Here is a 22121-nt window from a genome sequence, read left to right on the forward strand (position 1 = left end):
ACTGCTTTATTACACCTTGCTGTTTTTGCTGACCCTACATTCTCCAAATTTTAGCTTAAAGGGATAAAAATCATGAAAAGGGTCATTTAAGAATGTTAGTGGTTTCCACACATTGAGTTTGAAGGTTCTTTGTTGGAGCCAGTGACAGTTATTGGAGAATACTTCCCCTTAATAGCCTCTCTGTCAGGAAGTGTTAAACCTGCCAAATGCGGACAATTAGTGCCTCGCGAACAAAATACAGGAAGAGTGCTGGCCGATGGAGACTGGATTGTAAGAAGCAGAGGAAACTTTAAACAAGTCTTTTCTTTCAAAAGTGTAATAGTATATTTGCAAAAGATATTCTGAGAGAAAATCAACGGCTATCTAAAAAGTTTGTTACCTTGAGAGATAAGGCAGATGCTAAAAGATAATTCCTAGAATTCATTAGTTATATTTTAGCATTATTTACATATATACATATTATGAATGTCTGTGTATAAAAAGAGATATATGTTTACACATAGCAAATCTTCTAAAAATGCTTTAACTGCCACAAATCCAACACTTCTATAAACTGTCACACAAAAATCTTGTCTTTCAACTAATCACTACTGCTTTAAGTTTTCCTACTACGAAAAGCAAATTCTAATAAATGAACTTTCAAGTGAAATCAAACTACCTTAAAAATTGATTTTTCACTTGTCATTCATTCATCCAAAAATGTTTTATTGAGGACATATTATAGACTGGACATTAAAAATCTATTATCAGTTTCAACAATAAACTATTAAATACACTCAGCTCCAATACATTCTTCAGCACATTTAGTTTTATTATTGGGCTATATAAAACTAATTTCAAAGAAACAAAAAGCACCATGTAGCTCTAAATTCAATGACACTAATTGACATATCACACAGTATAACTTCCCTATATGGTTATAGGCAGAAAAAAATATTTTTAATAAAAAATTTGAATCCATAAAAAAAAGACCAAAAATCATCAGGAAATATGAGCATATAATTAAATATTAAGTTTACATAAAATTAAATCTAAAAGGATAATATGTAAAATATGTTCAACTTTTGTTATACAAATTGAAGCAACGAGAGGCACTTTTCATCTAAGTTTGGTAAGACCAAGCAGTGATGACCTGAAGGTAAACAAGCAGCACACTCACTACTGATATAGTATAAAATGGGGCTATCTTTTTCAAAAGAAATTGTCAGTATCTATCAAAAACTTGAGGATATACGTCTTTCATCCCAGCAGTTTCGTTTTCTTATGTTACCCTAAACACACACACACACACACACACACACACACACACACACACACACGAAGAGGTATGCAAACATTCATTATTTTCATTTTATTGGTGGTGTTCTGATTAGAAAAGAAAATGGGGGAGAGATTAACCAGGGAACTTATATGCATAGCCCAGGGACACAGACAATAGTCTGGTGAAGGCCTGAGGGGGGCAGGTCGGGTTGGAGGGGGTCAATAGGAAAACAAAAAAAGGGGGACATCTGTAATCCTTTCAACAATAAAGATAAAATTTAAAAAAAAAGAAAATCAGAAAAACAAGGCCTTCAATAGGGAACTGGTACCTTATTTCATACATATATAAAATGGAATATTACACAGCCTTTAAAAGAATGAGATTGATCCAGGCATTCTTATTCATCTATTTACTCATTGATTTAGTAAATATTTACTGCGCAAATACCACATGAAATAGTTGTTGCCCTTGTGAAACTTACAGCCTTTTTCTTTGAGAGAAAAAGAGTAAACAAATTAATTGAGAATTGAAATAAATATTACATGGAAAAAAACAGTACTAAGGGAGAGAGTGAGAGGGGGGAACTTATATAAACTGCTCAGAAAGAGTCCTTCCTAAGTAAAATTCAAATTAAAACCTGGAGATAATAAATTCTGCATTCCTACAAAAACAATAGCTAGCCACCACACCAAGGGAAGATTTGGAAGAAAGGAACCTAGACAAAAGCAACAATATGTACAAAAACCCTAGATTATCCAGGCACTTAATATGTTCTAGAAATAAAAAAAGACCCAAGAGGTGAAACTGAAGCACAGTAAGGAAATGGCAAGATAAACAGAGGTAGAATGCCTGGCCTGTTCTGGCAGGGACTTAAGGAATTTGGTAGAGTTCCAAACGCCTTGGCTCTATATAGAGGAATGATGACTCAGGTTTAAGTTTTAAGAAGATAATTCTACAAGGGATTAAGAAGTATAAATTGGTAGTTACAAAATACTCACAGGGATGTAAAGTATCTCACAGTATAGGAAATACAGTCAATATTATAATCACTATGTCTGGTGCCAGGTGAGTACTAGATTTATTGGGGGAATCACTTTGTAATGTATATGTTGGTCTAACCACTATGCCATATACCTGAAACTAATACAAAATATTGAATGAAAACTTTAATTAAAAATTAAAATTTTTAAATTAAGCAGAAATACATTTTAGTCAACCTGCAGATGCATAAATAAGGAATAAGTTTTGTTATTAAAGGAAAAAAAGAAAATTCTAAATATATGCAAAATTTAATATGTATTGTAGAAGGGAAAGAAAGTTATCTGTAATATATATAGTATGACCATATCTACATTAAGACAGAAAAATACATTTGGATGCTCATAAAAACTTGTATTTGGGCACAAACAAAAAACTCAGCTTTAGTTACTACTTGAAAGTAGGATTGAGAGTTGAGGAAAGAAAGGAACTTTTACTTATCCTTGTATAACCTTAGATACACATTAAAAACTTTTAGCATAAAGATCAAAATTTCATACTTCATACTACTTTCATAATTTAAAAATTAAATCAACCACACTTGAAGGTGTTGTCCAAATTATCTAATTAATGATTTCCAGGCAACAAATGTTATCAAAACAAACTAGTATTCCAAAAATCTGCTTAAACTTTCCATAGCTCCCCATTGCCTTAAAACCAAATTTAAACTTCTTACCCTGGTTTAAATACTTGATCCTGCCTGGGCCACCAGTTTCATCCCATCACTATCAACTTTGCACTTGACTCCCTACCGCAAAGCCCAGGCATTCTCCCCAGCCTTTAAACATCCTACTAGGCTCCGCCAGAAACTCCCTTCTCTTCTACCTCCTTTCGCCAAACCAACTCTATTACTATATGCCATATACTAGGACCTGAAGACACAGGAGGGAAAAAGAAAGGCACCCTCCCAGCCCTCCTGTAATTTACAGTCTAGTGGAAAAGACAGACTTTAAATATGATTGCACAGCAACTAAAAAAAAAAAATCATTATTGAGATGCATGTTATACAGAAGTAGAGAGGGCTTATGACAGCAGGGGATCTCTAATTCAAAATCAGAGTTCCAGGACACTTCCCAGACATAGTGACTCTGAAAGGAGCCTAAGGAATGAAAGTATGATGGAAGTCAGCATGGCTGGGCCTGAAGAATGAGCCTACAGCAGAGTTAAGCAGGCCTCACAGGCCACATTAAAGACTGAACTTCAAAAAAAAAAAAGACTGAACTTCAGTCTAAAAGCAAGGAAATGAAGCCTCTCTCTGCCTGCATTTTGAAAAATTTTAGCATATAATATTATTACTATGTGTATTTCCTACTCTCTGTACTTCCCTATCCCATTAAAATGTAAGCTCCATAAAGGCAGAAATCTCGTTCTAGTTAGTTCAGTGATATATTTCAAATGCCTAGAACGGTGCTCACAGCAGTTATTCAATAAACTGTTGTTGACTGAAAGGATGGAATGAAGGAATGAACAAATGAATAGTTTAGACAGAGGCAAGAGAATGTGAGTAGTCCCAGGTGGGAAGCAGTACTCTAAGTGAGAGAAAAATTACAATTTTTCTCTTAAACTCAGGGGTGCATGCTTCAGGATTCACCTAATGTCACCTTATTTAGAAAGCCTTTCCAGTTCTTCTCCATCAGGTTGGATGCCATGCTGTGTGACCACATTACACTCTGTTCTTCATTTATGACAGCCCCTGTTACTCTTTTATATATATAGATATATTTTTATTGATTTTTTACAGAGAGGAAGGGAGAGGTATAGAGAGTTAGAAGCATCGATGAGAGAGAAACATCGATCAGCTGCCTCCTGCACACCCCTTACTGCGGATGTGCCCGCAACCAAGGTACATGCCCTTGATCGGAATCGAACCCGGGACCCTTCAGTCCGCAGACGGATGCGCTATCCACTGAGCAAAACCAGTTAGGGCAACCCCTGTTACTCTTAATCTCCATGAGAGCAATGACTAGCTCTGTCTCACTCTCTATTGAATCCCCAGAGCTTAGCAAATCAACACAATTAACACATTATTTATTGAATGAATAAACAACTACCCATCAGCTACCACAGAAATAAGTCTACTATGATAAGGCAATCTCTCTCTTTTTTTTAAATATATTTTATTGATTTTTTACAGAGAGGAAGAGAGAGGGATAGAGAGTTAGAAACATCAATGAGAGAGAAACATCGATCAGCTGCCTCCTGCACACCCCCTACTGGGGATGTGCCCGCAACCAAGGTACATGCCCTTGACCGGAATCGAACCTGGGACCCTTGAGTCCACAGGCCGACGCTCTATCCACTGAGCAAAACCAGTTAGGGCCGAAAGGGATTTAAAAAGCAGGTTCTGTTCAAGTATTATTGAATTACCATTCTATATGATAAAAATCCTTGTGATTCATTCTCTAATCCCAGTTTGTTTTGAAGGAAGACACACTTAGGGTCTGAAGTTATGGAACACTTCGGAACACTGACGAGGAAAGGGTTTCAGGGAAGTAATAAGCTATACAATTCCAAAACAGCAGTTCAAGAAATGGAAAACGAGGGGAAAAAGCCAATGTAACCAGTAACCATTGCTTTTATTCCTCTATTTCAGCAACTTTTCATTGAGTGAGCTCTATCATCCAACCCAAGAACAAACAATAAAAAATTCTGTTTTACAGAGACATGATAAGAGGGATGGGTGATATTGCTATAACAAAATAAGTAGAGCACACACAAAAAATATAAAAAGCTCACAAAAATCGGGTGCATTTTCTGCAAGCCAAATATATTTGTAAACTCACCTGGGAGGCAGCAAACCCAGCAGCTAAGAGTAAAAGTGCTGGAGTCAGAAAACTGGGCCCCAACACTGGCTCTGTGACAGTGAACGGGTTACCTACCCATGTGCCACTCTGGGATTTGGTTTCCTCATCTGTAAGATGAAGATAATAACTGTATCTATCTCACAGGGTTATTGAGAAGATGGAATTAGTTAAGGCTGAAACACACCAGAACACTCTATTAAGATTGGCAATCTTAAATTGGGCAGGCCACTATCCCAAACTACCAAGATTGTTCCTTTCTAATCTTGGTAGTTTGGGGTGATGGCCTGCCTGGTCTTGGTTTTGTATCCTGTGGTCATCATTCATCTTCTGAACCCGTATAACATAGAACTAATACTAGCACTACAATACTGCAAAAAATAAAAATAAAAATAAAAAAATGTGCATGCATCTCCAGTGCACTTCACTGGTTCAGATGATCTGGGTCCTCATTATTGCTGGTGGGCAGGGAAGCAAAAGCTATAACAAAGACAGGCAAATTCAAATAGATCTCCTTGATGCTAAACACCTAGTTTATTTCCACAGTAATGTTAGTAACAAATACTGACTCTGCTGTCCACGATTCAGACCACACTTCTTTCTCACTATATACAGCCTACTTACCAACCCTGAATTTTGTATTTACTGGGTGAGAGTCCTGCTACTCATTCTAATGGGAAGCTACTTAGGAGTTTACTTTCCTCTGCTGGCTCTAGAACAAATCAGCAAGTGTTTTTGCAAAATCAAATCAAATCATTGTTTCAAGACACTATGGATAACTCTACCTATACACAAAAAACATCGTCAAACTATTCTGCATTCATATATAAAGTAAAGTAAAACTTTCCACAATCCCAGGTTCAGGAAATAGGTTCTAGCTGACTGTGTTTTCCAGATAACTGCAAGTCAAGCAGAAGACTTTGTTTTAATATATTTTTTAATCTTTCTAAAATTTACTATATGTTTCTACAATTGCAAAACAACACAGTAAATATAACCGATTTTTTTTCAAAACTATGAAGTCTTTGTGGCATCATCAGAAAAGTTATTCTTGGTTTAGCAGAGAAAAAGGATACTGTACTTTGTAATTACTAGGACACAGCTTTTCAATTTTTGTGGTTTTCTTTTTAATGATTTACTTCACACTAGTTTCTGTTCTTGTTATTCCGCTCTTTCAGCTAAAGCAAGAGCACCATTTTAAAAAACTGGCTAATTAGCTGTCCTGGCCAATTTGGGTCAGTGGTTACAGTGTTGGCTCTCGCACTGAAGGGTCTCGGGTTCAATTCCCAGTCAAGGGCATGTATCTCAGCTAAAAGCTCAATCTCTGGCTCTGGAAAGGCATGTGCAGGAGGTAACCAATAGATGTGTCACTCTCACATCAATGTTTCTCTCTTCCTTTCTCCCTCTTTCCCCACCCCCTCTTCCACTCTATCTAAAAACAATGGGAAAATATCCTCGGGTGAGTATTAAATAAATAAATAAATAAATAAGTAAAAAAAAAACATAAAATCTGGTGAACTGAGTGATAAAAATAATTACTACTTTAAACCTACACTTTACGAACCTCATTCAAATACATTACTATACTCTGCTCTGAGATGTAAATGAGTATTACTTTCTCTCTCAGGACAACAGGAACTCAAGACAAGTTTAATGAATTTCCCCCAAGATGATAAGCTGATAAGGATTACAATCAAATGCAACAATTTAATAATTAGTGACTCCTCCCTCTGCTTCACACCCACCATCTAACAGATAACATGATCCAATAGATTCAACTTCTCCCATCACTCTCCACACCATCTACTTTGCTCCATCCTGATATGTTATTTTAGGTCCCTTATCATTTCTTGCCTGGATTAAAGGAGGAGCACTCTAATTCATCTACCAACCTGCTCCTGTACATTTCCTGTATCACAAACCAAAGTAAGTTTTCCATTTCCACAACTCTATCATGTTAACTTTTCTATCATTTAACTTTTCTCCATTCAGAGGCTCCCAAAGCCACAAGAATAAACCTCCAAACCCAGTTGCACAACATTCAAGTCATACATATCTGAATCCTAAATCTATCTCCAGCTCATTTACTACAGACCCTCACACTGCATCCCAGCAGTTTTCTAAAGCCCCCACGGTCCCTCAGCTCCAAGCTTTCACAATAAGATTATTTTCACTGACCATAGAGCTGTGTCTCCATCATCATCCTCACTTTTTAGCTAACTCATTACTACTCAAACTTCAAGTATCACTTAGATATCACTTCCATTGGAAGATCTGCCATGATATCCTGAATGCCCCCTTCTACATGGGCCCCATGCATTCTGAGTTTAGCGTTATTAAAATGTATTAAATTGCCCATCTATTTGTATGTAGGTCTCCCAGTGGAGACTTGAAATTCTTTGAAATCAGGGTCTGCAGCTTGTTATTCTTTGCCATACAAGTGGGATGGGATTCCCAAACCTGTCTTCCAATAGCTTTAGATGTACACTTTTCACTCTGCTCTCATATTCCAGAGATGGAGTTAGTAAGATGTTGAACAAAATAAAACTTGTTAAAGGCAAATACCTGATACCAGATGACTACTTGAGAAATACACTTTAAAACAACATTAGTTTCTCCCTAATGAAAAGGATGATTCAAGAACAAAACATAAGGAAAACCATTCCAGAAGACTCCTTAAGTACTGCACACCATGTTTGAGTTTTTTAAATTTTCCAATTACAGTTGACATTCAATATTTTATTTGTTTTAGGTATACAGCATAGTGGTTAGGCATTTATATAACTTACAAAGTGATCCCCCTGATAAGTCTAGTACCAACCTGGCACCATACATACTTATTTCAATACTAGAGGCGAGATGCATGAAATTCATGCACTCGGAGTGGGGGGGGTGGGGGCGGTCCCTCAGCCTGGTCTACGCCCTCTTGCAGCCCGGGACCCCTCACTCCTTACCACCCACCTGCTGGCTCCTTACCGCTTGGCTTGCTGCTCCTTAGCGCTGCCACAGAGGTGGGAGAGGCTCCCGCCACCACCACTGCACTCGCCAGCTATGAGCCCAACTCAGGGCTTCTGGCTGAGCGGCGCTCCCCCTGTGGGAGCGCACTGACCACCAGGGGGCAGCTCCTGCATTAAGCGTCTGGCCCCTGGTGGTCAGTGTGCATCATAGCAACTGGTCATTCCACCATTGGGTCGATTTGCATATTGGCCTTTTATTATATAGGACTACAGGCCCGATGCACAAAATCCGTACAAGAGTAGGCCTTCCTTCCCCCAACTGCTGGCACCAGTTTCCATCTGGCACCTGGGACCCGGGCTTCCCTCAGGCCGCCAGCAGGCACCAGGGACCCGGGCTACCCTCACAGCCCCTGCTTTGTCTGGTCTAATTAGCATATTATGCTTTAAATTATTATAGATTATTGCACATGATTTTTAAAAGAGTGTGGTAAACCATCTCCATGTAACCTCCATAAAACATTCTAAATATTCAAATGAGGAAAAAAAATCTAACGATAAATGTAACAAAATGAAGCCACATTAATTTGCTCAAGTTAGAGGTGAAAATTACTTGGTGAAAGAAAGTAGAATATAATATAGTTGCCAAGAAAAAGAATTTAATCTTAAGTATACCACAGGCTAATATTTTTAAACCCTAAGGATTTAAAACACAAATGTCTATAAGTAGCACATACATTCTTCCAATGCAAAAGTATTGTTAATGTAGTTGCCAAAACCACAAGGTTTTCCAAAAATGTACACTGAATATCTGCATCAGCAAATCTCTACCTGCATAGATATCCTCAAAGGTTATCTTTTACCTAACAAATCTAAGTTACAAAATGTGAAAAGTAGTGTCATTCCAAATGAATATGGAATTACTACACAAGAAATCTCAATTAATAATCACATCTGAAAGAAAAAAATACCAATAGTCTTATATCGGAAATAGCAAACTGGAAATAAAACTAATATTCAAACTTAGAGAAACAAAAGGGTTAAAAACACTTTTAAATGCTTATCTGAAAACTATAACCTGCAAGTTCAATTGTGGCTTAAATTAAACCAGACAATAAGTGTTAAGCACTGTAAACCATAGTTAAAGTTAACACAGATAATGAAAACCTATCATTATTTGAAAATATAATAGGATCTTTAAAATCACCCTAAAACACACAGGGAGATAAAATTGAAAAGATAACTATTTATTTTCTTCTACTTTTCCCTATTTTTCAAATTAAAAGCGGTTGCAAATAAATATAGACTGTCAAATGCAACCTTCCTGAAAAAAAAAAACACAACCAAAATAACTTGTTGAACAGGCAAAACCAAGTGAATTACCTACTACAGTAAAGGTTACCATCTCTGAGCTTCCACAGAAATCTGCTAATAGCTACAGTTCAAGGTCCTATATGCAAAAACTGCACTGCTCTGGGGATGCAAAGCACAGAATAGGGAATATAATCAATAATATTATAATAACTACATATGGTGCCAGGAGGGTTCTGGATATATCGGGGTAAACACTTTGTAAAGTATATAATTGTACACCTGAAACTAATACAAAACAATCGTGAATGTATATTGCAATTTAAAGATAATATTTTTTTAAATGTAGCGTTTCTCTGATACCCACCTGACTCCCCATTCAGAAGCCTCCCCAACCACAATGATAAGAAAAATCTCACATTGGGTAGAACTCCAATTTCCTTTTCAGGAATTTTAGGAATGAGGAACATTTTAATTTCCCTTTTTAAAAAAATACATTTTTTATTGATTTCAGAGAGGAAAGGAGAGGGAGAAAGAGATAGAATCATCAATGATGAGAGAGAATCATTGATCTGCTGCCTCTCCATGCCCCCTACTGGGGATCAAGCCACAACCCAGGCATGTGCCCTTTCTGGGAATTGAACCATGACCTCCTGGTTCATAGGTTGATGTTCAACCACTGAACCACACCGGCTGGAAGTTGTTGTTTTTTTAATATATGCTTGTAATATATATAACTTTATTTATTGTTTGAGCTAGGAACATTGATTTGTTGTTCCACTTATTTATGCATTCACTAGAGGCCCGGTGTACGAAATTCGTGCATGGGAGTGGGGGGGGGGATGTCCCTCAGCCCAGCCTGTGCCCTCTCCAATCTGGGACCCCTCGAGTAGGATCGGGCCTAAACGGGCAGTCGGACATCCCTCTCACAATCCAGGACTGCTGGCTCCCAACTGCTCACCTGCCTGCCTTCCTGATTGCCCCTAACCGCTTCTGCCTGCCAGCCCAATCACCCCCTAACCACTCCCCTGCCAGCCTGATTGATGCCTAACTGCTCCCCTGCCAGCCTGTTTGCCCCTAACTGCCCTCCCCTGCAGGCCTGGTCACCCCTAACTGCCCTCCCCTGCAGGCCTGGTCCCCCCCAAGTGCTCTCCCCTGCAGGCCTGGGTCCCCCCCAACTGCCCTTCCCTGCAGGCCTGGTCACCTCCAACTTCCCTCCTCTGCCGGCCTGGTCACCCCTAATTGCCCTCCCCCGCAGGCTTGATCGCCCCCAACTGCCCTCCCTTGCAGGCCTGGTCCCTCCCAACTGCCCTCCCCTGCTGGCCTGATCGCCCACAACTGCCCTCCCTTGCAGGCCTGGTCCCTCCCAACTGCCCTCCCCTGCTGGCCATCTTGTGCTGGCCATCTTGTGTCCACAAGGTGGCAGCCATCTTTGATCACATGGGGGCAGCCATCTTGTGTGTTGGAGTGATGGTCAATTTGCATATTACTCTTTTATTAGATAGGATAGAGGCCTGGTGCATGGGTGGGGGCCAGCTGGTTTGCCCTGAAGGGTGTCGGATCAGGGTGAGGGTTCCCTTGGGGCATGGAGTGGCCTGGGTGAGGGGCCTGTGGCGGTTTGCAGGCCAGCCATGCCCCCTGGCAACCCAAGCAAAGGCCCTGGTAGCTGGGATTTATTTATCTTCTATAATTGAAACTTTGTAGCCTTGAGCGGAGCCAAGCCTCCTGCTTGCTCTGTGGCCGCAGCCATTTTTGTGGGGATTTGTTTATCTTCTATAATTGAAACTTTGTAGCCTTAAGCAGAGGAGGCCAAGGCAGGCCAGGGCTACGGAACCTTGGCTTCCTCCATTGCCGGGGAAACCCAAGCCTCCTGCTCGCTCCATGACCGCAGCCATCTTGGTTGGGTTAATTTGCATACTTGCTACTGATTGGCTGGTGGGTGTGGCTTGTGGGTGTAGCAGAGTGATGGTTAATTTGCATATTACTTTTTTATTAGATAGGATTGGTTGATGCTTGTATTTGCCCTAACTGGGGATGGAACCAGCAATCTTAGCATATTAGGCAGACACTTTAACCAACTGAACTACCTAGACAGGGGAACCCTTTGATTTTCTGATCAGACTTAAAAACGTTTAGTATTAGAAAAAACCTTACTGATTATTAGCAAAAATTTCCTTGTAACAAAATATACTCAAAATTTTTTTGTTCTATGTACATATGCCAAAGTTCACATGGAAGAAGATAGGCATGCAACTTATACGTTCATCTTAATGCTAGCTCCAGGAGCTAGTGAGTTCAGGTTTCATCAAATTAGTATCCAAATAGGGCAAAATTTGCCTGGAAACCCTTATTACAACATTCAGAAATTCCCTCTCTGTCTTGACTTACTTTGTTCAAGGGAGTCTGATTCTGGGAGAAATCTCTTCTCCAAATCACCAAGGCACTACCCATTGCCAGGTGTGTAATTAGAGATGGCCAATTATTAGGTTACTCAAATTCATGTTCTTATCTTTCTAAATGACATAATTTCACTAGGGATCATTTAGAATTATAGCAAACTCCTTTTTTCTTTTAATTTTATTGTTGACAGTATTATAGATTTTCCAAATTTCCCCCCCTTTACCCACCTCCTCCTAGTAGACGCTTTTCTGTAAACCTTTGATATGAATGGTTCATTTGAGAGGCACCTTATAGAAAAAAAAAGGAAGCAATATCTCAAATACCTAGTGTTCTGCTTTTTTTTATTATTATTAAAATGGGGAAGCTTCAAAAAATAATTCAGATTCCAAAATTGTTTTCTTACAGGGAAGACAAGTTCATAGGAAGAGGAAAGACATAGGAAAAGCCCAGTGAAAAATTCAAACTTTCTTAAACCAGGTCTTTATCCTGCTATTCCTTTCCATCCTATGCTCCTCCCTTTTCCTCTGTCCTGCTCCCTTTTTCTTCTGGCTGGCCAAAAACCCTCAAAGCATCATTTCCTTTTTAAATTAAGCCCTGTTAGAACAGGGCAAGCCTCTATGGCTGAATTAAAGCCTTGGTCTCATTCTGAACTGAGAGGCATTACCAAAGGTTTTCCAAAGCCTACACAAAACAGAAATTTACAGAGAAGTTGAAAATACTCAAGGAAAGTATAATCTGGGGTCCCTAGATTTCTATCAATTGACTCATATTTCTAGTAAGAACCTCACATAAAATATTAGATTAAAGAAGAGAATAGGAAGACCATGAGAAAGATTTTGAGACTTCTAATTACAATGGAAATCAGAGACTTAGAAAAACTGTAAATGATGGACAAGGTCCCTGGCAGGCTACTACCAAAATCTTTCCACTGGAAATAGGTTATGCTAGCAAAGAAAGAATAAGTCCATTGGAAACTTCAGAGATGGGCTCTTTAATACCTTTAGACGGCACTTAGGAGTAGACCCGAAAGCATTTGTGACCCTGGCTCTCTCCTCACATTTTGTGAGCAGCCCTAAGCCAGAAATAGAAAATATCATAAACAAGCAAAACCTGGATGGAACTACCCACATTGTCAGATCTTCAAATCAAGTACCTATTTCCCATTTTACCCATTAACTCAAAAGAAGAAATTTCACTAATTATTAATTATTAATACAAGTAGTACACTAGTAACCTTAAACCCTGCCATTGTTACACAAGCTTTCTCTCTGAGTCAACAAAGTGCTCAGATAATGTGTATCTCTGACACTCTTCACATTTCCCATGTCCCAGCCCACAACAGTCACCTTTGCACTTTTATTCAAGGAACATTCCTTCTTCCTATGAGACATTACATTCACTGACTTCATAAGAATCTACAGTACAAATAGAAATTCCAGATCAAATCCTCTACTAATGACCTCTTCCTTGAACATCCTGAGGACTCTGCCATTCTTCATCAAGATAGAATTAATTTAGATTCAGATTCATTACTACCCTTGTGACTAGATCAAGCCCAAATTGAAGATTTCAAGAAATCCAAATTTATTGTTAGAAAAACAAAACAAAACAATTATATTGGCAGAAATATTAGGTTTGACAAGCTCAAGGTTCATAATGATCTATTCAAACCACTACACAAACTTGCACAACTCTCTAAAATGAGAAGGTAAAGAAGGACTAAAATCCAAAAATTGACAGACGGCCTAATGAAGCAAAGATTTGTCATATATTGCTCAGTGTCTTTCAAGGCTGCAATCAAGGTGTGGGCCATAGTGCATTTTCCATTGGAGGCAAAACTGGGACAATTTTAAGCTCATTCCCATGGTTGACAAATTTATTTCCTTGTGGCTATAGGACAGTGGGCCCCATCTTTCTGCTGGCTCTTGGATGGAGATCAGATGCTGGGATCCTTCGGACACTTAGATCCTTAAAAACTGCCAGCAATTCGTTGCCATGTGGGATTCCTCAATATGGCTGCTTACTTCATCAAGCCAGTAATTAGAACCTGTTCTCTAGTCTCCTACGGTGGAGTCTTATATGACTCCATCACCTTTTCATATAATATAAGCTAATTAAAAGAGTTATATGCTATCACCTTTTGCCATATGCTATTGAGAAATATACCACAGGTTCTACCAAAACTAAAGAGGGAATTACACAAAGTGTTGGATGCCTGGCAGCTCCTCAGAAAGTTAAACATAAAATTATCACATGGCCCAACAATTACACTCCTACATATAGGTATACCTCATTTTATTGTGCTTTGCTTTACTGTGCTTCACAAATGTTGTGGTTGCTGTTGTTGTTTTTTTAATTGAAGGCAAAACCCTCCACTAGCAAAAATATTACAACTCTTTATTGTGATATTCGTTTTATTTAAGTGGTCTGGAACCAAACGCACAATACTTCTAAGGTATGCCTGTACATAACCAAAAGAACTTACCGTAAAATAGGTATTCAAACAAATACTTGCCCACAAATGTTCATAGCAGCACTATTCACAATCACTAAAAATGGAAACAACTCAAATGTCTATCAACTACTGAATGCATTTTTTAAAAGGTGATATCATATATGAAATATTATTCAGCCATCAAAAGAAATAAAAGATTGATACATGCTATAAAATAGATCCTATTTTTTTAAATCCTCACCTGAGAATATGTTTTCATTGATTTTAGAAAGAGGAAGGGAAAGAGGGAGAGAGAGAGGGAGAAGGGGAAACATCAATATGAGAGAGAAATATCAATCAGTTGCCCCCCGCCTTACATGTCCTGACCAGGGATCGAATCCACCACCTGGGTATGTGCCCTGACCATGAATCAAACCTACAACCCTTCAGTGCATGGGACAATGCTCCAGCCAACTGAGCCACACCAGCCAAGGCAATCCTGTATTCTTATTTGTTTACTTTTAACCCTATCTAAGTCCTTATTTTCATATATTTATAGTTATAGAATTTCTTTTGAATTTCTTTTTTCTAGATTCAAATTCTCTGGAGAAATTCTTTATATGCTTATCTATTTCCTCCATATTTTCCTCAAATTTCTTTACATATTAAAGTTATTTTATATTTCTTATCAGTCAACTCCAGAATCTATAGCATATGTGGATCTATTTCTATTATCTGTTTTTCTTTTCAGTTGTGTTCCCTTTCTTTAGGTGTGTCTCATAAATGTGTACTGAATGACAAATAATGTGCATACAATGGTGATTTGTGTAAAATGTATCTTCTAGAATATTATTCATCTAACAAGTATTTAGAGCACTGACTATGTACCAGGCACCGTGTGCAAGTGGCACAGTAATAAACAGAGCATAATCAATCCCTGCCAGCAAAACAAGGAGCTTACAATCCACTGTAGGAAGTAGACATTTAATCTATCTTTAAAATAGCCAAAAGGCCCCTTAAAATCTGAGCTCCCAACTTTCCTCTTACCTCTATAAATCTTACCTCTATTACCTCATCTCTGATTTCCTCTCCCTTGATCACTACTGAATGCATTTTTTAAAAGATGATATCATACTATGTAATATTATGTCACATGATTCCTCATTATTTATTCAATATCAGGTACACTTCAACCTCAACACCGTTGCACCTGTTATTTTTTCTGCCTAGTATACTTCACTCTTCTCCCTGATGATAGCCACATGACTTGCCCTGTCATTTCTTTAGATGGTACCCTCCAACGTTCCCTTTTCCCATTCTTTGTCTTATGTTTCACCATAGCATGTACTATATATTTTATTCTTTGTTTATTATCTGTCTCCTTCTTCTACAGTGTAAGATCCATGAGGACAGAAAATTTTTTTATCTGTTTTGTTCATTTCTATATCCTCAGCACTTAAAAAAAAATGTTGGACAAATAGTATGCATTTGTTAAGTATTTCCTGAATAGATTAGTGAATGATTGATTGATTTTAAATGTGATGGGTGAAGTGCAGGGTACTAAGGGAAAATAAGGTATAATATAATTGATTTTAAATGTGATGGGTGAAGTGCAGGGTACTAAGCAGAGGGCTTAATCTAACCTAGACAATAAAGGAATGCCTCTGTGAGGAATGTATGGTTAAGCCAAGACCTAAGTAAGAAGTAGGAGACAATCAGGAACGAAGACAGAAGCAGAATCAACACACTTAAGACAGAATCAAGTACAGAAGATTCAAGAATCTAAAAGATGTCGCATATAATGGGTGCATACAGTGCAAAGGGTAAGCTTTTAAGAGAGAAACAAAGTCCAGCTATTTAAAAGATTTAAATGAGTAGCCATTCAAGAGCATTTAAACACAGCATATGATCCCACCTTTTGAAAGATCACTCAAGCTGTGGTGTCCAAAATTAATTGGAGACCAATTAGGAGGTTGATGAAGTAATCCAGAATAGATGATGGTAACTGGAACTTCGTGTTAGCATGAGGAAAAAAAGAAGTAAATGCATCAGAAAGATGTTTAAGTAAATTCTCTGTAGCTGTATTTATCTAGAATGACTCTAAGTACTGAGCTTGAGAAACAGAGTGAAAAATGCCAGCACTTTCACAGGCAAGAAAAAAATGAATGAGAAGTTTACAGCAAGAGTCAGCAAACTTTCTGAATGGGCCACGTATTAAATATTTTAGGCTTTCTGGGCCATACGGTCTCTGCCACAATTACTCCATGAGCATGGCTGTGTTCCAGTAAAGCTTTATTTACAAAAACAGGTGTGCCTGGAGCCATGGTTTGCCAACCCCTGGTTAGAGAGAAATGATGAGGTCAGTTTTTAACTTGTTACTTTCAAGGTGCCTCATGGGCATCAAGTTGAACTGTTTAAGAAGCAACTGAATATGCAGTTCTGAAGTTCAGAAGAGATATCTAGAAGAGATTTATAGGTTTGAGAGTGGGGGGCGGGAATGGGCTGGGAGAGGTCAATGGGGGAAAAAGGAAATATATGTAATTCTTTCAACAATAAGGAATTAATAAATGAATGAATGAATAACTAAATGAATGAAGAAAAATATACTTCAGATTGCCCAGGGTGAGTTTGTACAATAAAAGAAAATGTCCTGCCCTAGCCCGTTTGGCTCAGTGGAGAGAGCATCGGCCAGCAGACAGAAGGGTCAAGTGTTCAATTCTGAGTCAAAGGCACATACCTCGGTTGCAGGCTTGATCCCCAGCCCCAGTCAGGGTGCATGCGTGAGGCAACCAATCAATGTGTCTCTTTCATATCAATGTTTCTCTCTCTCTGTCTCTCCCCCTCCCTTCCACTCTCTCTAAAAATCAATGGAAAAATATTCTCAGGTGAGGATTAAAAAAGAAAAAAAATGTCCTACCAGAACCCAGAATAAAACCAGCATTTAAGGAATAAAGATAGGAAGAATGATCAGCATGAAAACTAAAAAGGAACATTCAAAGCAAGCCTAAAAATACAAAAACAAAACTAGAATTGAGTAAAGTGCCAGAAGGTGAATATTTCAAGAAGAAAGGTGTGACCAAGAGACTCAAATGCTTCAAAGAGATGGAGATAAGAATAGAATTAAAAATTATATACTGAGGCCCTGGCCAGGTAACTCAGTTGGTTAGAGCATCATCCCAATACACCAAGATTTCGGGTTTGATTCCCCAGTCAGGGCACATACAAGGAGCAACCAATGAGTGCATAAATAAATGGAAAAACAAATTGATGTTTCTCTCTCTCTCTCTTCTCAAATCAATAAATTTTTTTAAAATGTAATATTATATACTGGATTTAATGAGAGGGAGAGTTTGCTGGTAGCCTTTGCAAGAGAAATGTAAGTGGGAATGAAAAAAGAAGCCAGACCAGTAAAGATTGTGTTTGGGGGTGGGGGGTGGGGTGCTGTGCTGAACAGATTAAGAAGTACAAATGACAGTTATAAAAAGTCACTGGGATGTAAAGTACAGCATAGGTAATATAGTTAATAATCTATAATAATAAAAGGGTAATATGTTAATTAGACCGGACGTCTTCTGGACATCCTTCCTGACAAAGCTGCAGCCCAGGGGAAGCCAGCCAGGGTCCCCGGTGCCTGAGGGTGGCCTAGGGAAAGCCAGCCTGGGTCCTGGATGCCTGCAGGCAGCCAAAGGAGAGAAGCCCAGGTCCTGAGTGCTAGAGGAAAGCTGGTGCCAGCAGCTGGGGGAAGGAAGGCCTACTCTTGCATGAATTTTCGTGCATCGGGCCTCTAGTCCTATATAATAAAAGCCTAATATGCTAAGTGTCTGGTTGCCCATTCAACCAATCAAAGTGTAATATGCTAATGATATGCTAAGGCTGCTCAACCACTCGTTATGACATGCACTGACCTCCAGGGGGAAGACAGTTGACCGGTCAACCAGTCACTATGACATACACTGACGCTCTGACCAGTAGGTTAGCTTGCTGCTGGGGTCTGGCCGATCTGGATTGAACGAGACATTGAGTCGGGCCAGACACGCCCTGGAGCCCTCCCGCGTCCCTCCCTGGCCCTGATCATGCACTGGTGGGGTCCCTTGGCCTGGCCTGTGCCCTCTCGAAATCCAGAACCCCTCAGGGGATGTCGGAGAGCCGGTTTCAGCCCGATCCCACAGGCCAGGCTGAGGGACCCCACTGGTGCACGAATTCGTGCACTGGGCCTCTAGTATTGTAATAACTCTGTATGATATCAGATAGGTACTAGAGATATAGGGGTAATCACTTCATAAATGCCTAATCATGTCATACACCTGGAATTAATATAATATTGTATGTCAACTGTATTTTAAAAATAAAAAATATTTTTTTAAAAGATTAAGTAAGAAGTATAGAAATGAGGGTGAGGAGAATTCTTCTAAGACATGTTGGCTGTGAAATGGAAGAGAGAACTAAGATAACAACTGAAGAGAGACAAGGGTTATAATGTTCTATGAAGAGAAGGAACACATATTTCTTTCCATTAAACTGGAAACACAATCATGTAAGGGATCATGGGTATCTCATTTATCACCACGTCCTTCCCACTTAGCCAGGGATCAGTACATTTCCTGAGTGACCGAGCATTTTTTATCTCAATTGTAAAGGAAAGGAGCTGAAAGACAAAGGAGAGCTTTAAGATACGGAACAGAGAAAATTTAATCAGTGAAGACTGTAGTCCCTAAAGGCTATAAAGGTTATGAAGAGAGAAGGGGGGAGGGAGGATGGATCAATAAAGATTTAAGTAAATATGAGCAAGAAGCTGAAAATATTTTTCTTCTTTAATTTTGTTTCAATTGCAGTTTACATTCAATATTATTTCATATTAGTTTCAGTTGTAAGCATAGTGGTTAGAAGGAAGCTAAAAATTTTATTAACCAGGGACCAAGCTTGCTAGCTATCCTGCAATGCATGAAATGATCCTGCACAAAGAACTCCCCAGTCCAAAAAGGAACAATAAGAAACACCGAGATGGAGACTTCTTTCAGACTAACTCCAGTCACAAGGTTAAAGTCTACATAGGGTTGGGGGTGGGGACAGGGAAATGGACACACTCCAATATCTGCATTCTGCCTTAGAAGCCTTCGCCTACAAAAGCTGCTTGCTAGTTAAGGAGTTATGTTTGGGATCTATAGTCATTCATAGTTATACTACTTTCCACCAGAAGCATATTTACACTGCACATTTTATGCATATGAACAGAAGCTCAATATTAAGATATACAGAACATCATAAGGTTTCAAATATTAAATATATACCACCATAAATAAAATCCAAAGATCTAACAGCACATTTTTAAATCACTAAGTTTTTTCCTGTGAAAGTATAAGCCAATATCGATCATTAAATACAATGCTTAAGTGGCTTCTTCCTCTTTTTAACTTATGCCATTTAAAATAATTCAAGTGTAAACAACATTGACATTTTAGCTACACATGTATATTTATAAAAGCAAGAATTGCATTTTATCTTACACTGAGAACATGTGCTATAAAGACTAGAGTAAAATAGTTTCTCACCTTGACTACTCCATCAAAGCCAGGAATTGTGTTAACCTTTGCTTTCTTAGCTAGTAATTTGCTTTCAATCTTGTCACCCATAGCTTGAATAGCATGTGTGTCAGGTCCAATGAAAACGACATTTTCTGCTGCCTGTGGAGAAATAAAGTAGAAATTTGTAACAAAAACATTATGGTGCTTGATATGGAGTCACAATTTTTTTAACAGAAAGACCTATATATAAACTTACTAATTATTTACATACCAAAAACAACTTGAAAGTAAGCATTTCAGCCAATATATTAAAATATATAATACTGTATTGTGTATAGTAAATGTGCACAAAGATATATAAACAAAAAGTTTAGGTCAAGGAAAAATAAAAGCAATAAGAACTCTTGTTTGATATTAACAGTATTCTTTGGAAAAGCAACTTCTATGGCATTATATTTATATACTAGAGGCCTGGTGCACAAATTCATGCATGAGAGGGGTCTCTCGGCCTGGCCAGCGATTGGGGCCGATCGGCGCCGTTTCTCCCAGTCTCGATCAGCGGCTGGAGGGAGGGACTGCAGGAGGTTGGCCAGCTGCAGGAAGTTGACTGTGGGAGCCCAATGACCACCAGGAGGCAGCTCCTGCATTAAGTGTCTGCCCCCTGGTGGTCAGTGCGTGTCATAGCTACTGGCCAGTTGTCTGGTCATAACGGTCACTTAGGCTTTTAGATAGATAGATAGATAGATAGATAGATAGATAGATAGATAGATAGATATAACCCTACGACCCCATCTAAACAGTAAGTTTACTTTTTAAATGCCTTATAAATCTTTGTATTCTCAATATAGCACAATGCATAGTTCAACACAAATATCCATTTTAATTGAATACCAACTCTGAGCCAGGCTCTGCGCTAAATGTAGGGGATAATATAAATGAAAATCACAAGATATCAGCTAATTCAAGGGAATGTGAACAGATCACTAATTCCTCAGAGAAATAGACAAAATACAAAATGTTTATATCCTTGTGACTACAAGAAAGAAGTCAAGAATACAGTGGGAATTTACCAGATGGAGTTATGGTTTCAATAAAAATTTCTCTGCATTGCCCTGGCCGGTTTGGCTCAGTGGATAGAGCATCGGCCTGTGGACTGAAGGGTCCCGGGTTCGATTCCGGTCAAGGGCATGTACCTTGGTTGCAGGCACATCCCCAGTAGGAGGTGTGCAGGAGGCGGCTGATCAATGTTTCTCTCTGATCAATGTTTCTAACTCTCTATCCCTCTTCCTTCCTCTCTGTAAAAAAAAATCAATAAAATTAAAAAAAATTTTTCTCTGCATAAATACAGAAATGGATCCATATCTCTGTGTTTATCTATAATAATAAAAGCATAATATGCAAATCGACCGAATAGCAGAACAACTGTCTGGACAACCACGCTATGACACCCACTGGCACCAGGCCAGCCAAGGCAGGTGCGATGCGATTGGTCGGGGGCCCGGCCATCGCCCCATGATTGCCCTGCAGAGGGAGGCCCAGACCACTGGCCAGCAAGGCAATCTATCAATCAGGGGGCCACACGATCACCCCAAAGAGGGAGGCCCAGGCCACCAACTGTTGGGCTGCAGCGGGTGGGAGGGTCCTCCCTCTGTGGGGATGATCCATTGTGGAGCCCTGGCCAGGTGGGCGGGCCTACCTCTTTGAGGTGATGGATCGCAAGGACATAGGCCGGGCTGAGGTACTTACCCCCACCCCCGAGTGCACAAATTTCATGCAACAGGCCTCTAGTATTATAATAAACAAAATGCTAATGAAGAAAATACTAATTAGGGAACAAAAAAATACTATATAATTAATGCCTTTATAGGGCATGGTTTAGAGAAGTAAAGGAGGGGTTTGCTGAGGTACAAAAATGAGGTCATTAGGTAAAGAATTGAGGTTCAATATGAAGAAGGAAGACTAAATTGTATGCTGGGCATCATTAGAGTAAGGTGCCTAACTGCTGGTTTTCCCATGACCTTCAGTCAGCATAAAGGATAAATAGAGCATTTTACATTTCATATTCTATCTATTGGCATTGCTGTCTGAAAGGACTCTTGGCTTAGGACAGGAGCTTCATTCTCCTGATGAGACTATTACCCAGAAAACCTACTGCAATGCAGTGTGTTACTCAGATCACTCTCTCAGCCATTATGGTCCAAGCAGATTAAATCCACCCTTAGGAGAAAGTAGAACAGAGAAGCAACAAAAGGAATATGAGGAGACAAATGTGTGGTAAATGAGATGACGACTTCAACTTTGCACAGGCTGAGTGCAGATGCCTATGAGGTAGTCAAGTGGCCATATTCAGGAGGCAGAGAGAGAAGGCTAGAGGTTATAAGTCCAGGCTGACATATGGAT

General features: G+C 39.1%; 1 protein-coding gene across 2 annotated transcripts in view; it reads right to left on the reverse strand.

Moving 5' to 3' along the window:
* PCCA (propionyl-CoA carboxylase subunit alpha) overlaps positions 1-22121 on the reverse strand; it is a 377531-nt gene that overhangs the window by 245180 nt on the left and 110230 nt on the right. For both annotated transcript variants that reach the window (XM_079779445.1, XM_079779444.1), the window contains exon 7: positions 19749-19880. In XM_079779445.1, coding sequence (XP_079635571.1) covers positions 19749-19880 — 132 coding nt within the window. The remainder of the gene's footprint in view (positions 1-19748; positions 19881-22121) is intronic.

This window comes from Cnephaeus nilssonii, assembly GCF_951640355.1.
Source record: "Cnephaeus nilssonii genome assembly, chromosome: 8".
Lineage (NCBI taxonomy): Eukaryota > Metazoa > Chordata > Mammalia > Chiroptera > Vespertilionidae > Cnephaeus > Cnephaeus nilssonii.